Below are 27,985 nucleotides of genomic sequence, written 5' to 3'. Positions count from 1 at the left end.
AGTTTCTCGATGTATCAAACAATCATTCGAGCAAGGAGGCCCTGTTCGCTCCATGAGGGATTTATTTTCCAGACATCATTTTCGCAGCTAACCTACCGTTGACCAGCGGAGTTGGATCGAATTTTCACCACAAAGACCACATTTATATCAACTCGACAATGAATGAAGTCAATTTTTGTATGAGCGATTTGATACACCGTCTAAAATGCAGAGACTGGCTACCACTTGCATGGGTGGTTCTAATTTTATTACGTTGATGTCAAAATTGACAGGCTTCCAGATGCGCCTCCTGGTTACAGATCTAAACCAGATTCGGCTTTGGCTTCTGGAATGCAAGTGAATTTGTATTATGTGTAGGTAGATGTATGACGGAAACAACTTGTGCTACTACCCACCCACCTATGCCACTCTCATGAGTTGCGAAATTGTTCCGCGGGATATATATCGCAACCAGGAAATTTGGATATGCTCCCACGCTTACGCCACAACTTCTGGTAGGACAATTCATTTTTTCCATATAAAAAATTGGGACAAGGTAGCTCTGTATCCATTGACTATTCTTGTGGAAACCAAAGAAAATTCTGGCACTGCCCCGTCTGCTTGCCATACCTACTCGAGCTTGTTTGTTGCTGTGTCTCTTAAGCCGTTCATCTAGTACTTGCTCTTCTGCTTTGCTTAAAGTTGTTGACCTTCCTCAAAAGTTCAAATCATTCGAAGTCGTTGCCTACATTATTTGATGTCCCCAAACTGTTCCAATTCCTGGCAGCATTGATCCTTTTCATCTTTCTCTCCATATTCACTTCTCTTGTCGTTGAACGGCTGTGCTAAGTGGTACGACTCCGGGAGCTCTTTTGTTAGACAGCTGCACTTCCTTGCCAACTCAAGTGCCAGTTTTTCATTCGCAAGACATTCCTCTAATAACAACACGTCTGCGAAGCCTTCGGTTAGCTGCTTCCTTTAAGACCGCCACTACAACACTTTGACGGACAACAACATGGACGAAAAATCCACGCCTACCTCACTCGGGGATCGCGACGATGAAATATTTCACGTCCAACCTAGACCTGAAGCTCGAATCAGATTCGGCGCACAAGATGAAGAGGCGGGCAGACAAATAAATACACTCCCTAGAATGACTCGGACAGCCACAAACAGCTCGCAGCTATCAGCTACGAGCTCAAGGCGCCGCAGAGTTTCCATCGATCCAGCAACTGCTCTGCCAATTACTTACCGCACAGTTTCTTTTGCCATTGAGGAAACTAAAGAAAAACAGCGGATCGATGCAGATCGTGCAAAGAAGGGTGCTGCAGCTGAGCTTGGTGATTTGGAGTGGCATATTTTGTCGACAGACGATGTTGTAAATCGGTTGGAGACATCACTTGCTCAAGGTCTCTTGAAAGAACAGGTTGAGGTTAAGACAAAAGAGTTTGGAAAGAACATGCCTTCGAAACCACCTTCAAATTTGTTCTCGAGGGGTAGGCTTAGTTTCATATCTATCAGCGACTCATTAATGCTCTCATTTTTTTGGAACCTACTCTAATCCTTTTTATTTAGTCTTCGGATATCTGTTCGGTGGATTTGGATCCGTGTTGCTGATTGGTGGTATTTTGGTCACCATCACCTATGAACCATTAGGAAAACCAAATCCGGCACAGGCTAATCTTGCTCTTGCAATTGTCCTCTATGCTGTCTTCGTCATCCAAGCCCTATTCAATGCATGGCAAGATTGGTCGTCATCTCGGACGATGGCATCTATCTCCGGTATGCTTCCCGACGACTGCTTTGTCCTCCGCAATGGCAATCGCGTAGAACTTGCCGCAGTTGATCTAGTTCCCGGTGACATACTTTACATAAGGGCAGGTAACAAGCTCCCTGCAGATGTTCGGTTTGTTGAGATTTCATCCGATGCTAAATTTGATCGCTCCATCTTGACCGGTGAATCACAACCTATTGCCGGTTCAATCGAAAACACAGATCTCAATTATCTGGAAACACAAAACATTGGTATGCAGGGAACTCATTGCATCTCTGGAAGCGCTATAGGAGTCACTGTGAGCACGGGAGATAAGACGGTCTTCGGAAAGATTGCTAAATTGACCAATACGCCGAAGACAGGCATGACGACACTGCAAAAGGAGATCTTGAGGTTTATCATAATTATTTGTTCCATCATGATATTCTTTAACATAGTCGTCATTGTTTGTTGGTCTGCATGGTTACGACACTCTCACCCTGACTGGATTTCTACTGCCGGATTGATTATTGGTACGTAACTTTTCTTTCTCTTACTTATCTGACACATCACTGGAAACTAGAAAGAATCTTTGGCTAAGGGAATTTTTACTGCAGACATTGTGACAGTGGCGGTTGCATTTATTCCTGAGGGTTTGCCCATCGCACTAACTGCTTCCCTGACCATTACTGCGAATATCATGAAGAGCAACCAAGTTTTATGCAAATCCTTAAAGACTGTTGAAACATTGGGAGCTGTATCAGTCATTTGCTCGGATAAGACCGGAACTTTAACAAAGGTAACATTAGGGCACTCGTTTCTGATACCATTATTGATTTCCCGGCTAATTGTTTCATCAGAATAAGATGTTTGCAACCGAATGCTCAATTGCAGAAAAAACAATGACCCCTGAGCAAGCTGTCGAATTCCAAAACCACAATGGCAAGACTACCAATTCTGTGGCTCAATTGAGATCCCTTGCAGGCTTATGTAATGCTGGCGAGTTCGATGCTGCTACGCTCAATCTACCTCTCGCGGAAAGGAAAATCGCCGGAGATGCGACAGATCAAGCAGTTCTTCGTCTATCAGAAACATTTGGAGAGGTTCGACAGTTGTATACGTTATGGAGAAAGACTTTCGAACTAGCTTTCAACAGCAAGAACAAATTCATGATCAGAACTCTGAGGCTATCTGACCCCGAAGGCTTGAAACTTGCAGTATCACCTGAGGAGCTTGCCGAATGGAGAAATGAGGATCTTCTTGTGACTATCAAAGGAGCCCCAGATATTCTAGTGGAGCGCTGTACTAAATACGTTGGCGAAGATGGACATGTGTACCCGTTGAATCCGGAGATGAAGTCGTCTATCGAAGAGATAAAAAACAGATGGTCAAGTCAGGGAAAGAGGGTTATTCTACTTGCAAGAAAAGTTCTTCCAGGCCACCAAAAACAGCATAGGCCTGAAAACAACACTTTTGAGGCCGAGATCATGCGACAGGCTGGCAAAGATCTGACTTTAGTGGGACTTGTCGGTATCGTTGACCCTCCTAGAGATGAAATCCTAGATGTAGTAAAGGTTCTAAGGAGAGCTGGCATCCGAATCTTTATGGTCACTGGCGATTTCAAACTCACAGCTCAAGCTATTGCTATTGAATGTGGCATTATCACTACCCCTTCTGAAATGATTCACGATGTTTCGAAACTCAGCAGGAATGGCATAGAGACCCCAAAGAGCGTTTCAAGTGGTGTTATGTCTGAGAAAGATGTGGACTCAAAACACGGAGATGCTAGGTCGATAACTCTTAGTGGTCCGGATTTGATGAGTTTGAACGATAATCAATGGGATCAACTTTGTCAATATGACGAGATTGTTTTCGCACGTACTACTCCTGAGCAAAAGCTACGCATCGTCAAAGGTATGTTACAAAATTTTAGTTCATGCACTATTTTGCATATTACTAACAAGAATTCAGAGTTTCAAAAACGTGAAAACATTGTAGGTATGACGGGTGACGGAGTCAACGATGCTCCATCTCTAAAGGCTGCCGACATTGGTATCGCTCTCGGAAGTGGCTCAGATATTGCCATTGAGGCAGCCGACATGGTTCTTCTCGATTCTTTCGGTGCCGTTGTCGAAGCCGTCAAATATGGTCGTGTAGTCTTTGACAACCTCAAGAAAACTATCATCTACCTTCTTCCCGCGGGAACCTTTTGCGAATTCCTCCCCATCATTACCAACGTTATTCTGGGTCTTCCTCAAATCCTAAGCTCTTTCCTCATGATTATGATTTGTTGTCTCACAGATTGTGCTGGTGCTACAGTTCTTGCTTATGAACAACCGGAAGCCGATGTGCTTTTGAGGAAACCAAGAGATGTTAAGAAAGATAAGCTGGTTGATTGGAGGTTGTTGTTTCATGCCTACATCTTTCTGGGTGTGCAAGAGGCTATTGCGTCATTTGCTGTGGCTTATTGGTATTGTCAACGGAGAGGAGTTACATTTTCGATCTTGTGGTTAGGATATGGAAAGTATCCACCCCATTTAAGTGATGCGTATGTACAGCAAGTATTGGCTGTGGCGAGTAGTATTTATTTTGTCAATTTGGTTATTATGCAGTGGTTTAATCTGATGGTAAGACTTTTTTCTTCAGTTTATCCATTCTTTCCCCAATCTTCTTAATTTATTTTCTTATTTCTCAACTAACCAAAAACCCAGGCAACTCGTACTCGTCGCCTCTCAATTTTCCAACAACCACCTGCATTCAACAAAGCAACACAAAATCTCTGGCTTTTTCCTGCAATACTTTTCGCCCTCGTCGTAATATTCATATTCCTCTACATACCAGGATTGGCGTCTGCAATCAACAGTAGTCCAATTCCAGTGGAGTATTTCTTCTTGCCGTTGGCTTTCGGTATGTGGATACTTTTTACGGATGAGATGAGAAAGTTTTGTGTGAGGAAGTGGCCAGAGGGTTGGTTGGCGAGAATAGCTTGGTAGAGGGATAAGGGAAGGCAAAGTTGACGCTTTTGGGGGTTAGATGACAGGAGGTTAAGTTTAGCGGGAGAATACTGCTAGGTGCTAGATGGTTTGCGTTTAGAATATAGAAATGGGTGGTACTGGCACGTCGTTATATATTATGATCATGACCATAGTAGAATACATTTGGATAGATTTTTGAACAATCAAAGCATTGCGATTCACTTCGTATATAGATGAGTGATCAATGCTTTGATTGCATTCTATATAGACAGTTTACCTTACCTGAGTTGACTATAAGCTATGGAACTTCTGTAAAATCTTGATCAGAGCTCGGATTTCTCACAGATTGGGTAATGAAAGAGATTGTTCTGTTACTTTTGTGAGGGCAAGTATTAGTTGCTACCATTATCGATGAACACCCGACGACTTGCTGAGGGCCGCCAATTATGGAATATCTTGTTCCGAAGTTTGAAGCTGGCGATGTGTCTGGAATAGTCATATGGCATTGTGAATGGCCCATACAAAACATACCAGTATGAACAAATCACAACAAATACTTATTCATCTCGTGTTTTCATCTGTTCTCAACATCTTGCATAAAAGGGGTACGGACGGACATCAGTGCAGCTGGTGAGCTCTACCATTTGCTGACTCATCCCCATGCACCCAAAGGCCACATCTTTACATTAAGGCACCAGTCCCAAAATCTACTAGTGCCACCACCTTGAATTAACCCCAAGCTTTGAGATCTGTTCGGATTATTATTCCTGTGAACACTTCACAATCTGCGACATTTATTCAAATAGCAGAGCACACTGCCAACGTGCCATTCTTTAACTCTTCTTCTTATCCTTCTTTTCCACTTCTGTGAGGTTTTCAGATATTAAACCGCCAAGATGAGTGGCCGTAAGTTATATCTTTTATTCCTTCGCAGCTCATCGTCATAAGTGTGGATGAGCTTCTAAAACTTTACATTTCTTCCCACAATCAATTGCAAATTACTGACAATGTATCCTTATAGTTCGATTCCTCGATCTCATCAAACCCTTCTCGCCGTTCCTCCCTGAGGTTCAGCAACCCGAGACAAAGGTCCCATTCAACCAAAAGTTGATGTGGACGGGTTTGACATTATTGATATTCTTGGTTATGAGCCAAATGCCATTGTATGGCATTGTGTCCTCAGATACCTCCGATCCTTTATACTGGTTGAGAATGATGTTGGCAAGTAACAGAGGTACCCTGATGGAATTGGGTATTACGCCAATTATCTCGTCCGGAATGGTTTTCCAACTTCTTGCTGGTACCCATTTGATTGATGTTGATCTTGACTTAAAGGCTGATCGCGAGTTGTATCAAACCGCGCAAAAGCTCTTCGCTATTATCTTGTCAATGGGTCAAGCTACCGTTTATGTCTTCACTGGATTGTACGGTCAACCATCTGATCTTGGTGCTGGTGTCGTCTGCCTTCTCATCCTTCAATTGGTTGTTGCTGGTTTGATTGTCATTCTCCTCGATGAGCTTCTCCAAAAGGGATACGGTCTTGGAAGTGGTATCTCTCTCTTCATTGCTACCAACATCTGCGAGTCTATCATCTGGAAAGCATTCTCTCCCACTACCATCAACACCGGTCGTGGCCCAGAATTCGAAGGTGCTGTTATTGCACTTTTCCACTTGCTTTTGACATGGCCAAACAAGCAACGTGCTCTCCAAGAGGCTTTCTATAGACAACAACTCCCTAACATCATGAACCTTTTGGCTACTATCGTCGTTTTCGCAACTGTTATCTACCTCCAAGGTTTCCGCGTTGAGATCCCAGTCAAATCTTCCCGCCAACGTGGTGCTCGTGGTTCTTACCCAGTTCGTCTTTTCTACACCTCCAACATGCCAATTATGCTTCAATCTGCCCTCTCTTCCAACGTCTTCCTTATCTCCCAGATGTTGTACTCTCGCTTTTCTGAGAACTTGCTTGTTCAACTTTTCGGTGTTTGGGAGGCAAAGGAGGGTTCAGCACAACTTTTCGCTACTTCCGGTATCGCATACTACATGTCCCCACCTTTGAACTTCACCGACGCTCTTCTCGACCCAATCCACACTGCCGTCTACATTGTTTACATGCTTGTCGCATGTGCCATCTTCTCCAAGACTTGGATTGAGGTTTCCGGTTCCGGCCCAAGAGACGTTGCTAAGCAACTCAAGGATCAAGGACTCGTCATGGCTGGTCACAGAGAACAAAGCATGTACAAGGAGTTGAAGCGCATTATTCCTACTGCTGCCGCATTCGGTGGTGCTTGTATCGGTGCCCTCTCAGTTGGTAGTGATTTGATGGGAGCTCTTGGCTCTGGTACTGGTATTTTGTTGGCTGTCACGTAAGTAAACCAATTCCAATGTTATAAAATACAAATGACTAACAACTTTGCAGTATTATCTACGGATACTTTGAGATCGCCGCAAAGGAGGGTGATATGGCCGGTATGAAGGGCATGATCATGGGATAGGGAAATCCCTTTTCATACCTTTCAAATTTCTTCTTGTATGCTTAATTACATAAAAGAAAAGCAAATGATTTAGGATTGGTGGTTGTTAGGAAAATTGGGACGGGTTTCGAAGATCAAAGATGTGTAGATGAAAGAGAAAATATCATTTTATCTACATACTGACTATGATCTTTGTGTAATGTAACAATAGGTGCGGATAGGTTGGGGATGGGGATGGGTGTACTTTTTGGGACTGCATTGCATGAATTCTGATGGTAGCATGAGATATAAAAAGCAGGCACTTATTGTACAATTTGTAAAGAAATGTTTGATAAAGAGCTGGTTGGCATTGTGATTGATTATAATTGTATGGATATTGTATGTCAAGTGTACTGTGGTAGGAATTGTACTGTAATTATCACATACCAATAGCTTTACAGCCCAACACTTCTTCGAAGCATCAAGAATCAAAGACAATATTTGTGGATCACCGTTTGCTTGGTCAGCGATTATTACATCGGTAGACAGGGAGGTAGGTACATAAAGTTGGTTAGATAATTGATCGGATAGTTAATTATAGTCTTTTGGGTTAGGTTAGGTAGTAGTTGGATCTTTGAGGGAATAGGGATAGGGTAGCTAGGCTCGGTAGGGAAGTTCGGTATGAAATGAAGCTTCCGAATTTTAGAGCTTTATGAAAAGGGGAAAGAGGAAAGAGGGCCTGTGTGTATGTATGTATGTATGTATGTATGTATGTATGTATGTATGTATGTATGTATGTATGTATGTATATAGTAATTCAGTCAGTCAACTAACTATATAAAGTTGTAAAGTTATAAAGTTTATGTGTGTATGCGTGTGGAGTGATGGGGTGTGTAGAGTTTATAGAGGATAGGGGATAGAAGATAGCTAAAGACAAAATAAACTTTTGCCAAAGATCTGAAACTTTGGGTTTCTTTGGTGTGTGTGTGTGTGTGTGTGTGGTGTTTGGTGTTTGGTGATTAGTAAGGAGATGTTGAATGGAGATGTGATGTAGATAATCTTGGGACGGTGATGAAAATTCGGGTTGAGGAGTTGAGGAGTTGAGGACTCGAGGAATTGTAGAATTGAGATGGGAGATGGAAATAAGGGATAGGTAAGTTTAGTTCTGTAGGGTTTAGTGCTGCTGTGGTTTGGGTAAGTTTGGATGGTATGGTATTTGGTATCTTTTATAAAGGATGAGGTAAATGATCTTGTTGTGTCGTGCTGTTCGCTAGAGGCCCAAGGAGAGTAATTCGGCTAGATTGTAGATTACATTTGCTATTTGGAGGGCTGAGGGGTAGTGGTGGGAGTGCTGGTGGAGAATTGGAGGGGACTATCATCCAATGGGGGGGAAGGGGAATCTGTAGAAATGGAATTGAAAGAGGGTGGAAAAGAGATGAGTATTCTGGAATGGGTTGGGCCGGGCTGGGCTGGTAAGCATAAGATTGCAATGCGGTTTGTGGGATATAGAAGCGTTCGATTGGTGATCTGTTTTGAGATGATTGTTCAGATTGTTTTGAGATTGTGTTGCTGGATGGGGTAGAAGTATGGTTATCCTTGGTTGGAGTTGGGCTAGCATTAAAATGGGCGGTAATGACAAAGGTCTATACTGTCGGTCTATGCGGGTGCGCTGTATGTACATTCCTAGCACGTCGTCAGTTTTGCATATGCTTGGTAATATGGAACATGGATTTTCGCATGTGCGCATACAACTGCTATTGCAAAAATTCAGATTGAGGTTGTCATGGTGATTTTTTCTTGCCTTCTTGGAATCGATATCGTGGAAGACTTGAGTGGCCCTACCTACTAGCATTCGTGCTATAGACCCTTCATTTCCTTCTTGAACCATCTTCACAACACATGCGAATCATGATGTGAGTTGTTCTCAAGGCTGCGAGGTTCATTCGTCTACACAGCAATGTCCTTTTCAGGTGCGATTTGTTCCGTAAATCTAGGATCTATACGCCTTTGAGAAATCCAAAAATCATCTGGTGAATGTCGGATGTGATATCAAGGTAATGTTGATAGAATTGCGGATGTTACATCAGTAGCTGTGATTGATCATGTGTGTGGCAATATTTCCAGAGCGAATTCCAAGTTGCGTACACAGTCATTGAGGTGCACCGTGTATGATGAATGCTCAAAAGTGTAGTTTCAGACTGTAAGACGTGTCGTGGATCACTCGCAGCAGCTCGCTTGACAGATCATGTCGGAAAATATGATAGGGTGTTTTGAGATGCATTGTGACATTCGGAAAGTTTGGACGGCAAGGAAAATTGCTCAAGGAGATATAGAATGCTGAGATTTTTTTGCTGTTTCGAACAGAAATGGGTCAACGGAAGGAAACAAAAGATGAGATGGGATGTGAGACATGAGTGCAAAAGTATGGCAATCTAAAAGATGGCGTGGAATGTATCATCGAAAAGAGCACTATTCGGAAGTCGTGAGAGCATTGCCAACTTTTCGACTTGCCGGCTCGGCTTCTCACTTCCCACTCTCGGAACGGGCTCAAGTTATCTCAGCTGATTGATAATCTGGTGAGCTCTGCATTAAACTGGGCTGGGGAATGAACAGAATTATGAAGAGATGATGGATGGTATGACATGATATGATTTTACATCCTCTAGGATGAGAGAATGATTGTGTGAGTCAGAGACTATTTCGGACCAGCCATCTGCCAAGATCCAGTAACTTTTGAAGTATCTAGTAAACTTACTAGGCTTCCATCATCTCCATCGTTAATGATCTCTATTAACGGCTTAAGATGAATTGAGTCCAAGGTGTGAGGATTTATTTTCCTCTTCAAGGTGGCTATCTATGACAAGTCAAGTATCAAACCTCAAATACATCGACTGTCCAATGAACGTGCAGGCTTAATAAAGAACCGCCTTCTACAAGTGCCATCATGCATAGCTTCGGAAGGATCAATCTCGCGAGCGAGAGCAGGTGACACCATGAAAAGCCACAAAGTCGGCATTTTCTGTTACCTACCTAGGTATACAGAGCGTGGCATCGGGCAGTTTTGACATTTGAGTCAGAGCCGTTATCGCACATGGCTTTCCGTCATGTACAGATAAGGATGATTTTTGGACGAATCAGATAACGAACGGATTTGTTCAATCGGTGTTTGGGTTGTGCAAGTAATGAAGGCAAAATTAGATTCCTGATGGCGAGCATCGTGTCCACTAGGGTGGAAGAAGCGGCTGCTATTTATGACCACCTTCCTCAATAGGGTCGGCCAGAAGAATTCTGTATCAGACGTCTTGGGGGGCTTCGTTCCGATGAGTGATGGCGGTGTGGATGAAAGTGTGGAGATGGAAGAGTGGTGCAGGAATGAAGGGGTGCTACACGGAGTAGTCAGGAACCGTTGACAGCAATGAGGGTCTCAAGATGGGTCCTAGGGGGGACACTGTACGAAGTATGCACAAAGTACGGAGTCCGGAGCACAGCTTTTGAATCAATTGATCAATCAATCGGTTGTAGAAGTTGATGTTTTGATCTCGAGACGAGAGAAAGCGTGAAGTTCATCTGTTCCCAGCACGAAGTGAGAAAGAAGCAAGAAGTAATCCAGCCAAATCCTTCGCGGGGTAAGGTTGGGTTGTTCTAGAATTGCCAGGTAGGCATCGTCGCGTCCTAGGATAAGAGAACTAATGCCGATGTCCGGGTCAATTGATTGATGACTGGCTGCCGAGTAGAGAATTTGGCATCTCCCTCCAGGAAATATCCATGGAATCTCTCTTTTAATATAGACCTTGGCCAAAGTATCCGCACGATGTATACCAATGGTGACGAGGGTAATTGCAATACCATAGCAACAAAATGAATGTTTTGATGTTTCAATCTAAGACGCATTCAACGTTCAAAGAAGTTCCCTGCTGTGTTCCCGTTGAGACGTTAACCTTTCCAGCATCATGGAGTAGGCCTACCTAGGCGAGCCAGGGACAGGCGAACGTGTGTGCTAGGGACAAATGTATGTATGTGTGTGTGCACCAGGGATGGATGTATTGAGCGAGGGAGGTGTGATTATACCTGTAGAGCACCATCTGTTGCGGATTGGTTTCGGAAGACAGAATTAGCATGTTTATCAGTACGATGAATGTACTCTACGACGACGACTATTCTGGCCAAACTTCGACTTCATGCTATTAAGAGACAACCGACAACCTCGCCAAGTGGGGCAATATCATCGCAGTGGGACCGAAAAGAGTTTGGGTGGCTCGAGGGTATGCGGTTAAACACAATAGATACCGCAGTGCAGACTTTAAACTCTTTTTGCAGAGAAAAGTAAAATATCATCCATCCATCCACAGTACATACACGGTACGGTACACGCACAAGGAGAGGTATGCAATCAGTCAGCGTTATCCCTTTTCCGCCATCACAAATCACAAAGCTCTTCTAGCATCCCATCTTCCCCAGCCCTCCCACTCCCATCTTTCATCCTGCCACAACATACATACAACTGCATTCTCTCTCTCTTCCACCACAACCGCTGCGTATATAGATAGATTCCCCAACATATATATTTGCTCAGAGAACTGGTGGCGAACTATCTGGGTGCTGGGTGCTTCTTTCCTGTCTTCTTTTGGCCTGCTTCTTCTGCTTCTTCTGCGCCCATTATATACTACAGCTTTATGCGCTCGCTTTAATTTCTTCTCCTCTTTTGGTTTTCTCGCATCGAGGTCATTGTTTGTAAGCAGGAAATAATTATTATCTTATCTTCTTAGCCAATTCAATGAGACGTTGAGACTACCTCCACATAATACGTGCAAGACGTTTCAATCGCCATCCTACTACTCACAGCCAATAATCATGTTGGGCAAATGCAGTGGGCCGATATGGCAAATCGATGATTTCACAAACTGCATACAGAGAGAGTAAGTGGAAGCAATCAGTCGACTGCTGGGCCGAATGCTAACCGCAAAAAGTTATCTGAAAGTGCTGTTCCCGTTAATAGTCATCGGTCTCTCGTTCCTCATCCTGATAATATCTGCGGTCCGCCGGAAGGTGAAGTTAAAACAGAAACACAAGTATCAACCACTTCGAACGGGATCAATCGACCGTACAACGATAAGTGGCAATGGATTCAGCCATCATAATGGGGAGGCAACGGCAAATGGAAACGAGCACGCTGTCGACGATGAAGATGAGGGGTTGACGATAAATGGCGGTGGGCGACTGGTGTTGACCAAAACGACGACCCAAGGATCGGTTGCTGCCATTGATAGTCCCAGAGGACAGAACACCTTGACGGTCATTGAACTCATTGCGATCACAATTGAGCTTGGTATCCAGATTGCAATTTTCGTACTTGGCGCATATGGTTCAAAGGGGGTTGTGGCCGCCACTGCTGGAATCTTCACCTGGACCTATATCTTGATACTTGCAAGTTTGAGATTTGCTTTCTCCCATACGCGGTGGAGAATCCCAAAGATTTGGAATCATACGGCTGCCTTGTACACTGCACAATGGCTCTTTTCGTTGATTATATTCCGCTCCGCGATCATCCATCCACGTTCCAGGGTCAGCCAGGCACTTGTCATCTCGGATTTCGTCCTCGCTTCGTTCCTTTTCGGACTCGCGATAACTACACGCAAGGGTAATAAGGCTGTGGTTTTGGAGTGGGAGGGAGACATCCAACCTTCAAAAGAGCCATTGGCCAGCTTGTTTTCCATTGCTACCTTCGCATGGGTAGATTCTATTGTTTGGCACGGCTATATCAACACCTTCGAAATCGCAGATGTATGGAATCTCATGCCAAAGGACAAAGCGGCAGCTGTTTTGGCAGACTATAGACTACTCAAAAAGACATCTGCCTTGGTATGGCACTTGATGCGCTACTTCAGAGGTCTTCTTACTATACAGTGTGCTTATGCCGTCTTTTCTGGACTTTTCAACTTTGCACCTACATTACTGTTGAAAGCTATTCTCGAATACATAGAAGATCCAGACTCGGCGCCTCGCAATGTAATCTGGCTGTACGTCATTCTTCTTGCCTTTACAGATATTCTTCGTTCGCTAGCGGATCAACAAGCCCTTTGGATTGGCCGCAAGATCTGTATAAGACTCAGGGCAATTATCATTGGTGAAATCTACGCCAAAGCATTAAGAAGAAAGGCTGCATCAGGAAGTGACTCTGTTCTTGGCGCAAAGAAAGATCCTAAGAATGACGAGAAGCCTAGCTGGTGGCGAAGAGTACTTGGAAAGAAGAAGGGTGAGCAAACTTCTAATGACGCACAGGCTCCACCAACTACCGCAACTGGAACTGGAAAGAAGACAGACGAGCAAGCTAATGTTGGTACCATCATAAATCTCATGTCTGTTGATTCTTTCAAAGTCAGCGAAGTCACTGCGTATCTTCACTTCCTCTTTGCTGCTGCTCCAACCCAATTGATTGTAGCTGTGTACCTTCTCTATCGTATCCTCGGAAAGAGTAGTATTCCAGGTCTCGTTGTCATGGCTATTCTACTCCCTGTGAATATTGGGTTCGCTCGTGGCTTTGGAGCTGCCCAGAAGAAAATCATGGCAGCTACCGATAAAAGAATCCATACTACCAATGAAGTCCTAGAAAACATTCGTATCATCAAATACTTTGCGTGGGAAAAGCGCTTCACTGATATTGTTAACGATAAGCGAGCTGATGAGTTGAAAGCATTACGCTTAAAGTATATCATCTGGGCTTTCGCTGTTGCTGTGTGGAACACAGTTCCGGTAGTTATTACTTTCTTCTCATTTCTCTATTATACAGTTGGAGAGAAGAAACCGCTTTATCCTTCCATCGCATTCACAGCCATCTCACTCTTTAACATTCTTCGCGTTCCTCTGGATCAATTAGGCGACATGATAGCTCATGTTCAGGAAAGTCAAGTATCAATCAATCGAGTCGAGGAATTCTTGAATGAAGACGAGACTGAAAAGTACGATCAGCTCTCACACGATAACTTGGATGAGGATGGCAATCAAATGATCGGATTTAAGGATGCTACTTTATCCTGGGGTGGCAAAGAAGTTTTCTCTGACGATGATATCTCAACCGCATTCCGAATGATGGATTTGAACGTCAAATTCGAAATTGGTCATTTGAACATCATTGCTGGACCTACTGGATCCGGAAAGACGTCTCTCCTGATGGCTCTTCTCGGCGAGATGGCTCTAATCAAAGGAAAGGTATTCTTACCTGGCGCTTCCAGTCGTGAAGATGTCCGACCAGACCCCGAAACTGGTCTCACCGAAACCGTCGCTTATTGCGCTCAACAACCATGGCTCGTAAATGCTAATATCAAGGAAAACATCTTGTTTGCTGCTCCACTGGACGAACAGAGATACAGAAATGTAATTATTGCTTGCGCTTTAGAACGTGATCTAGACATTCTAGATGATGGCGATGAAACACTTGTTGGTGAAAAGGGCATTAGTCTTTCTGGAGGCCAAAAGCAACGTATCTCCCTCGCAAGAGCTCTCTACTCTAACTCTAAACATGTACTCCTCGATGATTGTTTGAGTGCTGTGGATTCACACACTGCCAAGTGGATATTCGATAACTGTATTCGAGGACCATTGATGCTTGATCGTACATGCATCTTAGTCACGCATAACTTATCTCTCTGTGTTCCTCACTCTCGATATGTTGTTTGTCTCGAGAATGGTAGGATTACTGAACAAGGATCCGCAGATAAGGTTATAGCTTCAGGGAAATTAGGAGAGGAAATCACCAAATCACACCCTGCCTCTGCTCTTCACTCACGGATCCCATCTCGAGTTCCTTCTAGCATCGGCGAGGAGAGCAATGAGACTCTTATTGAAGACCAACCTGCAAATGGCAAGCCGGATGATGCAAAGGCAAAACCAAAGGCAAAGAAATCCAAGGAAAAGAAAAATGCCATGACCGAAACAAAGGCAGAGGGTGGTGTCAAATGGAGAGTCCTCGTATTGTATTTGAGAGCCATGGGCCCTTGGTGGTTCTGGGTTCTCGCTGTCATGGTTTTTGGAGTCCAACAAGTTGGCGCTCTCGGGGCCAATATATGGATTAAGCAATGGGCAAATCAGTAAGTTAGAAAATGTTCGCTTGTCAATCATTGACTGATGTTAATGAATTTATAGATATGATGTTGAAGCTGTCCGAACCAAATACCATTTATCCGCAAGCAGTTACATCGGCAATACTATCTCTACCATTCAAGTGGCGAGCTCAAAGTTATCTCAAGTTCAACCATATTTCGATCCCAACAAGACTTCGATTGTGGCCAAGTTCGCTCCAGATGTTGATGTTGGATACTACCTCGGGGTTTATGCTTTGATCGGTATCGCATGCATGTTAATTGCTCTCTTCAGAGATTTCTGGCTCTTCTTTGGTTCTCTTACGGCAAGTTGGAGAATCCACGAGAATTTGATGAAAGCTGTCACCCGAGCAAAATTTAAGTTCTTTGATTCGACTCCATTAGGTCAACTTATGAATCGATTTAGTAAGGACTTGGAAGCTGTTGATCAAGAAGTCGCACCTATCGCCATTGGAGTTATGTCATGTGCCTTGGCCATTGTTGTAACAGTCGCTTTGATCACTGCTATCACTCCTGGCTTCTTGATTGCAGGTATATTCATCAGTGCCATGTACTTCTTTGTTGGCAAATTCTATTTACGATCATCAAGAGATTTGAAGAGAATTGAATCGATCCAAAGAAGTCCATTGTTCCAGCAATTCGGAGAGACACTCAACGGAGTTACCACTATCCGAGCTTATGGTGACGAGAAACGATTTGTTCGAGACAACATGTTACGAATCAACACTCACAGTCGACCATTTATTTATCTATGGGCAGCAAATCGATGGTTATCATTCAGAATTGACTTGGTCGGTGACCTTGTCGCATTCTTCGCAGGAGCATTTATTGTTAGTAGTATCGGTACTATCGATGCTGGTTCTGCTGGTCTTTCCCTCAGTTATGCCATCAGTTTTACGGAGAACGTTCTTTGGATGGTACGACTTTATTCTATGAATGAACAGAACATGAACTCTGTAGAGCGAATCAAGGAGTATCTAGATGTCGAGCAAGAAGCAGCAGAGTATATTGAAGAAACAGAGCCTGCTAAGAATTGGCCAAGTCAAGGATCCGTGGAATTCATTAATTACACCACAAGATATAGGGAAGATTTGGACCCTGTATTACGAAATGTTAGTTTCAAAATCCGACCTTTGGAAAAGGTTGGTATCGTTGGTCGTACAGGTGCAGGAAAGAGTTCTCTTGCTCTTGCTCTATTCCGTGGTCTTGAGGCCGAGGAGGGAAAGATTTTGATTGATGAAGTTGATGTTGGTCTTATTGGTCTTCGTGATCTTCGCGAGAGAATAACCATTGTACCACAAGATCCAACGCTATTCACAGGTACCATTCGAAGTAATTTGGATCCTTTCAACCTCTTTACAGATGAAGATATCTTTACCGCTTTACGAAGGGTTCATTTGATTGGAGCAGTAGGAACATCGACAGCTCCTTCCACACCAGGTGTCTCGCGACCACCATCTCTTGAATCATTATCAGGCTCTACAACCACCAACAAAAACATTTTCTTGAACCTCAATTCCACCGTCACAGAATCAGGAAATAATCTCTCACAAGGTCAACGACAACTCCTTTGTTTAGCTCGCGCGTTACTTAAACAACCTAAAGTTCTCATGATGGATGAAGCTACTGCTTCTATTGATTATACCACCGACGCCAAGATCCAAGAAACGATAAGGGAACTCAAGAGTACGATTATCACTATTGCTCATCGTTTACAAACGATTGTGGATTATGATAAGGTGTTGGTATTGGATAAGGGAGAAGTAGTGGAATATGCTCATCCACATGAGTTGTTGAAGAAAGAAGGGAAAGATGCAATTTTTAGAGGGATGTGTGAGACGAGTGGGGATTTGGAGGGTTTGATGGATGCAGCAAAGAAGGCTTGGGAGGCAAAGAGATTGGTGGATGACGAGTAGAGAGAGAGAAAGATGTAGTATAGTGCATTTCTTTTTGGAGAGGAGAGGAACTATACATAATTTTTCTTTTGTGGTAAATAAATAAATGCATCGGGACTTGAAATTTTGTAGATGGGTCGTTTGGCTTGGTTGGTTATTTGCATTTGGGACCGGTGGGTGGTTAAAAATTACTTATTTGTGCTGTGGGTAGATAAGTAGGTTGTGGTTGTGGTTGGGGTTGGGTAGGTCTAGCGAGGTACATATTTTACATAAATTATAGAGACAATGAATGATAAATAAGTATTGAAGTCGGAACTTGTTGCATTTTGATGTTATTGATTGGCTGGTTGCTGTAATTGTTTTTGTTCTTATTCTTATTCTGCGGGAATAGATGAGTATATCAGTAGATGGATGAGTGTGGTGTTTGTGAATCATTGGAAATGTGTGTAGGTATGTATATGTATACATAAATGTAATTAAAACAGCGAGAACTTTCTACTCTCATCCTCGGGTTTGAGAGAGGGACTTAAGGCAGCAGGGAGGGATTGTTTATGTATATATATATATATATGTATATGTATTATATGGATAGCTGGATACGAGTGATCAAGTAGTAAGGTAGGTAAACTTTAAAGTCAAATGGTAATTAGTAAAGTAAACAAGTAAATCCCTTATCCTCTCCATAGATTGATTGTCCTACATGTCGTTCGACATAGTGGTTGATTACTATCTCTGGTTTGTGATTCGTAATGCGATTGCTTGGCTGATCAATCACATCCCATCCATTCCATCCATCTACTCTACCCTACTCATCTATCTATCGCTACATCTTCTGAAACCTGATACTGGCCCTCCCAATTACATTCCGTGATATCATGGGCCACAATGGGTAGCACCGGTTGTTGCTTGGGTGATCATTAGTAGGGCGACGATTAAACCGTAGAGACCTGGTTTTGGGGGGAGGTTGTGTTAGTTTTAATTTTTTGGGGGGGGTGTTATTCTTTTCTTTGGCTCTTTTCGCTTCTCCTTTATTCGAATATTGGTCTGTTCTTCCTTCCTTCCTTCCTTCTCCTTACCCAAACCTCCCTAATATCAAAGAAGAAGAAAACTCACCCAACACCTCCGCAAAAATCAACACCAGCGCCATCCCCACAAACATCTTCGGCTGCATAGCCGCGCCCCTCACCCCCGCGTCACCAATCACGCCAATGCTAAAGCCGGACGCGAGACAGCTGAGTCCGACCGAGAGACCCGCGGCGAGATGCAGGAAATTCGTGTGGAGGGCCGAGGGAGCGACGAGCGCAGAGGCGATGAGGATGCTGGTTATCAGGCCGAAGATGGAGAGGACGGAGGAGAGGATTATGGGGAGGAGGTCTGTGGTGGAGTTAGGGCTGTGTGGGAAGGGAGGGAGAGGGAGAGGGAGAAGGAGGAGGGTGTACTGCGAATCATGTTCTGTGGTTGCATGACACTAACTGCGGAGATTCCGATGCTACTTTTGGCCATGCCATATGCGGCGCCGATGTTGGAGAGCACGATTGCACAACAGCAACCCATGGCTCCGAAAAAAGACTGTGGGGTTGAGGGTTGGTTATTAGATTCTCGATGGGAATATGAGGGGGGTGGTGACTAACGGCGTAGACGGGACTTTCAGACAGAGCGGAATATAAGCATGGTGTTTTGATGGGGATTTGAGGAGAAATCGTACCATCTATCATTGATATACGGATCCATTATAATTTGTCTGATTATGACTTGAGAATGAGTGAGCGTGGTGTGTGATAGATGTTTAGTTAATATATCAGGTCTCTTGTGCGACGTGTAGTGGGACTACCAAGATGGCCAAAGATTGTCGCGAGGGGAGAATCAAGTTGGTAAAATGTTGATGCCAAAATTAAGGGAATTCGATTTGAAAACCACGCTCTCAAAACTTTAAGAGAAATCATAATCATATGGTGTAAAACTACATGTTCATCCGTCTTACATCGCTGGAGGGTAAGCCCTACGAATACATGCATACAGGCAGCAGCCGCATCAGATCAATATCGATTTTGATTCGATGAACGTGTGGGGAACACTCGGATTCAAAGTTCTAGAATTTGATTGGCAACGTGCATGCATTTCTATATTGACAGAACAAGTTCTTTGGTTGAAAGATATCTCATAGGCTCAAAGGCTTTGATTGATTGGTTTCTATACACTGGATGCCTGATTTCAAAGCCTTTGACTTAGCAGGCGTGTAAACCGACCTGATGAATGATTGTGACGCTTGGTATGATGAAGTTAGAGGTCAGCTAGATAGATAGCACTATTGTGTAGATGACGGATGTTCAGAGTACATAAGTACTGCTGCCTTCGGTCACCGGGTCGATGATTACGTAGTCTGCGCTACGCAATCAATGCACGCAGACTACGCAATTAATGCAGATCGCGATCAACCTTACTGCCGACGAAAAGTATAATTAATGTCCATGTCTATTACGACGCCGGGAATCATCGCTGTTTTATTTAGTTTTCAGTCTTGACGAATTTTACTACCAGGCAGACCGTATGTGATGAACCAGGTGGGCATGGTTGGTGTGAAGTTTAACAGTTAGGGAGATTCTCAAATTGCTATAAGTGCTTTGAAAGGGGGTCAAAAACGGTACACCATGGCCCCTTGGCAATGGCAGAACCAAAGCGAGCATAACTCTGCGTGCTTTCATCTTGATTGAGTTGAAATATGCTAAAACCTGAACATGTGGTTTCCAAAATGGGGCAATGCTATCGCTGATACTGGCCGCGCCTCCTCCTGGCTCCGCCATCTTTCGGCATCTCAATTTGATTTGCATGATGCGCAAGAACATAGAAGGAGAGAGTAAACAACGTGTACGAACCAATGCTCCACTTCTACACGAATATCCAGCACGCCAAACACGGAAGCAAACGCGTACACGTCACTAAAACGAGTAGAAAAGTTCTCACGCTTGTAAGAAGTATTTGCTGTGCCGCAAAACGATATTGAGTTGGACGTTTGGTTTGGTATACGCAATCTCAAGTATCCATTGAACAATTTGGAGTTCCATGTGAGGACCCTTTAGTAAATGTAAATCAAGGGATAGGATGAATGTGCTACAACACGACCGCGATAGATGCAACATGTTGACACGACGCCGTTGAAGGTGTTGATGTAAAGAACTTGGGTCGGCGCAGTGACCGAGTTCACATGCATATGTCAAGCCCCTCCCCACCCACCTAGGTACATTTAGTCAATATCATAAACACCAAGCTTTCTGATCTCCATCTGATTGCAAATCCGAGCCTCGATTTCCGAGATCATCAGTTCTATCAGAAATCCAAGACGCGATCAAATTTTCTGATGTTTGGGTAGGAAGTTTTGAAACGAATTGCAAGATTTGAAAAAAGAGGTCACAGCTGGAGGCTGCCGCTTAGACCTGGGCGGCGGTCTCGTTCAAAACGTTTGAAGTATGGGGGAAGGAATATGTGATGGCTTTCGGTTGGGGGGTCGCCAATGCTCAGGATCTTTAGGTAGGTAATAGCTCAGATGAGTTTGAAGTTGCAAATTCGCCATTGGATCTTCTGAAGTCCAAATGTTTGGATTCCAGTCGTCGAACTTGTCCAGCTTGGGAAGGATTCTTGGCAAGACAAAAAGGACCCAACACGTGCCTAGCTAGTACCGAAGAGATTGTAGCAGCCGTCGTGATAGTCAGTCAGAGTCTGATATTCTACAAACCATTCCTCCCTAGGCACCTCGATAGTCATAGGAATGTCTTGTTTTGGAGCGTGGCTGTGGGTGAGTTATACGTAGATACCTAAACAGCCGGATACCGAGACCCAGTGCTGGCATGTTGAAAAAGTCTTCATAGATAAACTCGCATATCAAAAAACATAAGGTCGCTCTACTCTGTACAGTGGAGTGAAGGGAGAAAAAATCCCCATGACGGACGGAACGACTCTTTCAGAGTTAGTTTATCATTGCCAGAACCATACCAGAACCAACGGAGGAGTAGCTCGGCAACTACCCAATCTCTTTAGTGCCTACGTACGTACTTGTTCGTAAGTACGATGTAGATACTCACATAGTGTCATTGTCAGACTGTCTGAATGTTCCATCCATGTAAAAGTTTAAATGTCCGATCTCACCGTCGCCACTGTTTGCTGTTTGCTTACGAATATAGTGGTGATAATGACGAGTATCCATTTACCACGAATTGTGCTGCCCCATCACTTTCCTCGGATCTATTCCATTGGCCAACGGGGTCACTGTAGGCAGGCCGTATGGTCCCATTTGCGCTTAACTAGCTCTGATTTTCCATTTGGGAAGTTTGCGTGTTGGTCCATTCATTGAAATCACGGCACAGGCACTCGATAGAGTACTACTCCTCGAGGGAATGAAAGAAAGGTTACGTACACATCGTACACATTTCCCATTCTACACCCCTCCCCCTTTTCAGATTCTTTACTTTAACCCCTTGAGGCTTCATCCGATATAACGGTTTTTTTTTTGGTTTTTTTTACTTTCCTCGTGAACGAGCTACCTGGGTAGATGCAAGATCGCAAAATGGCTTTGGCGTAGGAGAAACTACTCACGTCTCTTCTCGGTCAAGTTCAAACAATTTCTATTCATGCTTTGTATCATGGATTCATGGTTCTCACTTTATGACTGGGAATTTGGAAAAGGACTGTGTGACGAACCCGGATGGTGTTTCAAGCAAATGCGTTTTTGTCTCTAGCCCGCAAAATATCTCCCATCCTCAATGCTTCATGCTATGTTTCTAGGTCTGAGGGTCGAGGGAAGAAAAGGCATGAGGAGCCATACAAATTGATTAATCGCAACAATCTGAAAATAGTATGTTTCCTCTTTTCCCCCCTCCTTTCTTATGAGATCCCTGAAAGTTCTGTTGGAACCTGTGCAAGCAACGAATCACGGATTAGCATGGCACCCTTCCACGAGGAGCACAGTATCTATCTAGTATGTACAGCCAGATTCGTCAACATCAACAACATGTCAAGCAAGTATGGTAGATCAGGACAGCGTGAATGAGCATCTTGATTCGTTGAAACGTTATTAGTGTCTGTACCTCGCCGCTTCCTCTTGAAGGGACTCGAAATCTATTTAGGAAGAAAGTCTGGGGCGCAGGATTCAAGTGAAGAGGATTTTATTTGATCTGATACGATTGGTTATTGAATGGTATCCTATGGATTCTTACCTCTTTTTTGCCCACAATTTAGATGTTCCAATGTTCTGATACCTCCCTCCCCTTTTGTATTATTGTTATGATGTTTTTACTGTCAAGACTAATATAGACCAACACATTTACACTTGGAACTGCATATCTAGTGTCCTCTTTAATATTGGTTCTGTGTAATATTCTATTCAGATTTCTAGTATTCCATACAAAGTCTCCGTACCCGCCTGAGCTTCGTAGTTGGACATGGTAGGCCGCGTCATATTGCGGATCCTTGACCTTGAATCATCCCAGACAACAACCCTAGCATTTATACACTCTGCGTCTTCGTACCGTATGAGAGTATGTCAACCAACAAACTTGCCAAGATATAGAAAAGAGGATCGAACCTTGGGATTGGAATCATTCTTTGCATTGGATTTGGTCTTTTTGTATGAGAAATATTATTCCACGGGTTCAAAGCTTTTGGAACGGTCCTTTGGCATTTTCATATACATCCACTCGCACTGTACATTTCTCCTCAATCGTTTCGATCCTCGCTCGTCCTTGATATTAAAAACAATTTGACTACTACCGTACCAAGGTACCTAGTAAAGGTCGTTGTGTTACTTTCTATTCCTCCTTCCTTCCACCTGAATACCCATATTTATATTTCCCTCTTACTCAAGAATCTCTCAGCCTTTCTCGGCATTCTAAGTTAGTACGCTGCGCTTCCTAGAAAGTCTACCACGCCACCATTTGATACAGGACAAGAACGGATTTCACGGCTTGCCAGCCTTACAGTAGAAAAAAGCGTGAAGATCTTAGAAATACTAAGAAAGGATACTCCACAAATTTGGATAGAATACGATTCTCTTGCCTGCACCTCGTACTCTCAGCCACAATTAAGAGTTTCGTCATCTGTCGCAGGCTCTCTTTGCTGTACACTTACTTGTACATGAGCTTTTCTCTTAACTATATACTACTCAGTCCGAGGTTCGAGGACTTATACAAAACTTCGCATCACATCACATTCGTTCCGAATCTTGGTTTCTAAAAGTACGACTTCTCAAATCAACCTCACTACCAACGAATCATTTATTATTATTATTAAATAGTTTGGATATATTGGTTATTGCTTTTTACACTGGATTTTCCTGGCCTTATTCTCGGAATTTTTTTTATAAAAAGAAACAATAAATTTATTGGGTCTTCGGGGTCTTCGAAGCTAAATTAATTAGCGTCTACTGTCCGCGTCATCTGGACCAACCCGAACAATATATACCAATTTCACATCCCATATAGGATTTCATAGAAGGGTCTTTCTTTTTCATCAATATATTTTAATCTCCAATCATGAGGACGACAACATTCATCACCGCTGCCGTGGGACTATTATCAACATGTACAGATGCAATTCAATTACAGAAGCGAACCGATGGACCAGCACGAGTAGTCGGACTGGATGTGGTACGAAAATCTGTGGAAAATCCTCTAGCAAGAGATAAATTAAGGAAATTAAGGAGGAGGTCGAAGACAGTTACTGCTACTTTAGATAATGAGGTTGGTAAATTTCGTTTGGATTTCAAGTGAAGCTTGATACTAACATTGTCCAGGAAACTTTATATTTCGCCAATGGAACATTAGGTACACCAGCACAAAGCTTACGGTTACATATCGACACGGGAAGCAGTGACTTATGGGTTAATACTGCTAGCTCTACTTTATGTAGTAGAAAGACAAACCCATGCCAGACGGCTGGAACATACACAGCCAACTCATCATCAACATACGCATATGTAGCCAGCGATTTTAATATTTCATACGTCGATGGATCTGGAGCATCGGGAGACTATGTCACTGATACATTTACGATTGGATCAGCAACCTTGGACAAATTGCAATTTGGTATTGGATATACCAGTTCTTCGCCTGAAGGTATTCTAGGCATCGGTTATGAGATTAACGAGGTTCAAGTGGGAAGAGCGGGAAAGAAGGCATATAATAACTTACCAGCACAAATGGTTGCTGATGGTTTGATCAATTCAAACGCTTTCTCCCTATGGCTTAACGATTTGGATGCCAGCACTGGAAGTATTTTATTCGGTGGTGTCGACACTGCTCAATTTCACGGCCAATTGGAAACTCTCCCGATCGAAAAAGAATCCGGATATTACGCCGAATTTCTAATCACCTTAACCGAAGTCATGCTAGGCGATACCGTCATCGCCCAAGACCAAGCTCTCGCCGTACTCCTCGATTCCGGTAGTTCCCTCACCTACCTCCCCGACGCCATGGCCGAAGCCATCTACGAACAAGTCGAAGCCCAATACGATGCTAGCGAAGGCGCCGCTTACGTCCCATGTTCCCTCGCTACCAACACCAGCGCTCTGAACTTCACCTTCACGTCCCCTACCATTCAAGTCACCATGAACGAACTCGTCATTCCCGTCACCAGCACCACAGGTCAACAATTACAGTTCACCGACGGCACCGCAGCCTGTCTCTTCGGTATCGCTCCCGCAGGTGACAGTACCTCTGTTCTTGGAGATACCTTTATCCGCTCGGCATATATCGTCTACGATCTCGACAATAATGAGATTTCGCTCGCCCAAACAAATTTCAACGCAACCAGTACAAGCGTAGTGGAAATCACCACCGGTACCACGGCAGTTCCGAGCGCAACATTAGTTGCCAACCCAGTAACAGCCAGTTCGGGTTCTTCAGGTAGCGAGATGAGCGGATCGGTCACTTTGAGCTCGGGTTCAAAGTCGAAAAATGCAGGCGCCATGCAGACGCCGCCACCGTTGGCATACGGTATGGCTGTATTGGGCGCGGGATTGTATTACGCTATGTAGAGATCTCTTTCTTGGTTTGGCATCATGAGATGTCATGAGATGAGATGAAGTGGGGAAATTTAATTGGAAAAAAACTTTTTATTATTTTTTATTATATTCATTTGCAGCGGATTGCATCGCGTGAGATGGGATGGCACGGTCTGGCATTCTAGAGTTTTATACACACGAGAGTTGCATTAAAAGGCGTTTCTCTTTCTTTTCTCACTCACGCTATATACTTTTATGAGATGAGAGCATTTATTCTTTTGATGAAAAGGGATTTTCTATTTTCCATACCTTTTATAAAATATGGATGGTTGGGTTGGATCGCATGGGTTGCTTGCTTGCATAGCATCGGAGTCTTTTTTTCTTATGATTTGGATGGGATGGGAATTTTGGAAGGCTTGGAGAATTCGAAGTGAATGTGAGATGAGACAGGATGGAATGAGAGGAGAGGAGATGGATTAGAGTTATGTATCCATATATCTGAGAACATATTCTCGAATAAGAAGGAAGGAGAAAGGATACACACATATATACATAATATATACATACACAAGAATAGAGAGACGATAAGAATACAAGACAGAAATTCAAAGAACACATTTATTATTCATTTATCTTCAGCGTATCATTATCTCATTATCAGAATGTGTATATCAATAAAGAAACCACGAAAAAAAAATGTTTGCTTTTCCGTCGCTTGGAAGATGGATGACATGATGTTGAATCGCGAAGACATACCTACCTACTCGCTAGGTTGAATATTTCACGGGTATGTATGTGATATATATCCTAGTACATTTGTACATTGTAAGATCCAAGCCTCAAGACGGGAAATCAATACTGTCTAGGGATATTCATATTCATACCCCTTCGATCGCTCGGTACTGAAGGCTTGGATTCTAGGGGGGAAGAGGGGGGTGGAGCTTAGCTTCTTGGCATTTTCTTCTTCTTCTTCTTCTTCTTCTTGGACAATGGGAATTTTGAGGTTTGAGGTGAAAGGGGAGGGGGAGGAGAGGGGTGGATAAAAGAAGAATCTGAATCTGAATCTGAATCTGAAGGTCAATAGTTACATACTCATTAGATAGATGCCCACCCCTTGGGTTTCCTCACAATCCCAGATTGATAATTTTGATTCTGTCTATCTACCTATCTATCTATCTATCTATCCATCCAACTATCAAATAGAAATCATCACATTTCCACCTCCACCTCGAAATAGTCCGTCTCCACGACAGTGACTCTCGGAGAGCTAGCGGTGCGTCACTGCTCGCTTTATTTAATATATGACGAATGGATATTTTGTATTCTGTTGTGAGATTGTGGAATTGTGAGATGATGATGATGATGATGATGATGATGATGATGATGATGATGATGATGATGATGATGATGAGAGTATATAAATCTCGAGCTTCTTATAACTATGTGTAAATGCGTATGTTCCTAAATTCCGAAAAAAAGAAAAGAAAAACACTATATTCTCTATCAATTTCCGCATTTTCTTCCCTCTCTCCCTCCCCCCTATTCTTATCATCTCATTTCACTACTCACTGCTCGCCTCACCTCGCCTGGCCACGTCGCCAAGGTTATCTATTTCTCATACTAAAATGGACATTTCGTCTCATTTCATTCTCTCTTTTCTACTTACAAGTTCGATCAAACAAACCTCAACAACCATACATCATTTCGAGATATTTTCAACAAGATATGAGTCGGAATGCACAGATAGGTAGATGCATGCATCGTGTATATATATATATATATATGTATACAAACTCTTTTCAATGCCTGTTCGATCCACATCAAATCAGACATTCATGATTTCAAGTTGTAAATTGAGATATTACTGTGTTAATAAATGATTGAATGTAAATATAAACATGTTATTTATTCAGTGTGGGATTTTCAATAATTGAATCCAAGATGATGCTATTGTTTTCCCATCCTGCTGGATAAAGCAAGATAATACATTTATTTTTTATATTCTACTTCATCTACTCGTATCTTATCGATCAAAACCAACCAGCCGAGCCAGCGTCAAGAAAAAAACAATGCAATCCACCACTCCACCCCACCCAAACCAAACCCCTCCAAAAAAAAAAAAAAAAAAGTCAAAAGAACCCCCACCAAATCCATCTCACTAATTATTGCCTTCCTCTCCATCTTCCTATTCCTCTTTCCCACTCCCCCTTCTTCCACCCCAATTCTCACATAACCAAAACCCCCCCCAAAAAATGCAAAAAGTACAAGCTGATGTAGGGAATTGAGCCCAACGCGGGGGTCGAACCCGCAACCTTGTGATTGACTTTGTACATCTTCCAATGATAAGAGTCACACGCTCTACCGATTGAGCTAGCCGGGCAGGCTATGCTTGATGATTTGATGATGAAGAATGTGGGGCCTGAATATATAACCCCTTTTCAACGTCTAGGAAAAAAGGAAAATGAGAGGAGCATTCAGAAAAGAGAAAGATGTATGTATGTAGAGGTAAGATGGCAGAGAAAAGTCTTACCCAAGAAATGAGTGTGGAAAATTTAAGTGTTATATACATAGATGGAAGAGGTTAATGTAAGTTTTGTGCGAATAAGAAAGAAGCTGAAATACCTGCATCATGAAATCATCAAGCAAAAGCCAATCCAGCCAACCCAATCGCTAGATCGTGTGGCTTTTATCTTTTAACAAAAGATTGGCATGCAGATAGATGAGAGAGAATCCTCAGATTATGTGTATGGCTACTAGACTGTATCAATGTGACGTTGGAGGGAGTTTATGAAGTGTTCTCGCTTCGGAGAAAGAAAGGAAGGAAGGAGCATTTGACCGTGGGAT

The 27,985-nt window shown here is 43.2% G+C and overlaps 5 protein-coding genes across 5 annotated transcripts; 4 read left to right on the top strand and 1 right to left on the bottom strand.

Annotated features, from left to right (window-relative positions):
• Positions 1 to 493: 493 nt before the first annotated feature.
• On the top strand, positions 494 to 5,033 carry BCIN_03g02800 (hypothetical protein). Its single transcript, XM_024691846.1, has 6 exons — positions 494 to 1,475; positions 1,555 to 2,265; positions 2,350 to 2,531; positions 2,593 to 3,646; positions 3,704 to 4,359; positions 4,444 to 5,033. Exons 1-6 carry the CDS (start codon positions 995 to 997, stop codon positions 4,723 to 4,725), a joined length of 3,366 nt encoding a protein of 1,121 aa, XP_024547619.1. The 5' UTR covers positions 494 to 994; the 3' UTR covers positions 4,726 to 5,033.
• Positions 5,034 to 5,446: 413 nt separating this feature from the next.
• Bcsec61 lies at positions 5,447 to 7,671 on the top strand. The gene is made up of 3 exons (XM_024691845.1): positions 5,447 to 5,613; positions 5,729 to 7,073; positions 7,127 to 7,671. The coding sequence occupies exons 1-3, from the start codon at positions 5,604 to 5,606 to the stop codon at positions 7,200 to 7,202; spliced, it is 1,431 nt and encodes a 476-aa protein (XP_024547618.1). The 5' UTR covers positions 5,447 to 5,603; the 3' UTR covers positions 7,203 to 7,671.
• Positions 7,672 to 11,373: 3,702 nt separating this feature from the next.
• BCIN_03g02780 (hypothetical protein) lies at positions 11,374 to 17,465 on the top strand. Its single transcript, XM_001554963.2, has 3 exons — positions 11,374 to 12,076; positions 12,128 to 15,244; positions 15,300 to 17,465. The coding sequence occupies exons 1-3, from the start codon at positions 12,012 to 12,014 to the stop codon at positions 17,170 to 17,172; spliced, it is 5,055 nt and encodes a 1,684-aa protein (XP_001555013.1). The 5' UTR covers positions 11,374 to 12,011; the 3' UTR covers positions 17,173 to 17,465.
• Positions 17,466 to 17,721: 256 nt separating this feature from the next.
• On the bottom strand, positions 17,722 to 19,115 carry BCIN_03g02770 (hypothetical protein). Its single transcript, XM_024691844.1, has 5 exons — positions 18,857 to 19,115; positions 18,783 to 18,795; positions 18,591 to 18,720; positions 18,265 to 18,525; positions 17,722 to 18,098 (listed from the first exon to the last, which is right to left on the bottom strand). Exons 1-5 carry the CDS (start codon positions 18,880 to 18,882, stop codon positions 18,025 to 18,027), a joined length of 504 nt encoding a protein of 167 aa, XP_024547617.1. The 5' UTR covers positions 18,883 to 19,115; the 3' UTR covers positions 17,722 to 18,024.
• Positions 19,116 to 23,242: 4,127 nt separating this feature from the next.
• Bcap4 lies at positions 23,243 to 25,779 on the top strand. Its single transcript, XM_001554967.2, has 2 exons — positions 23,243 to 23,879; positions 23,933 to 25,779. The coding sequence occupies exons 1-2, from the start codon at positions 23,673 to 23,675 to the stop codon at positions 25,172 to 25,174; spliced, it is 1,449 nt and encodes a 482-aa protein (XP_001555017.1). The 5' UTR covers positions 23,243 to 23,672; the 3' UTR covers positions 25,175 to 25,779.
• The last annotated feature ends 2,206 nt before the right edge of the window (positions 25,780 to 27,985 follow it).

The sequence above is a fragment of the Botrytis cinerea genome, chromosome 3, assembly GCF_000143535.2.
Source record: "Botrytis cinerea B05.10 chromosome 3, complete sequence".
Classification (NCBI taxonomy): domain Eukaryota; kingdom Fungi; phylum Ascomycota; class Leotiomycetes; order Helotiales; family Sclerotiniaceae; genus Botrytis; species Botrytis cinerea.
This window is presented reverse-complemented; position numbering and strand designations above follow the sequence as displayed.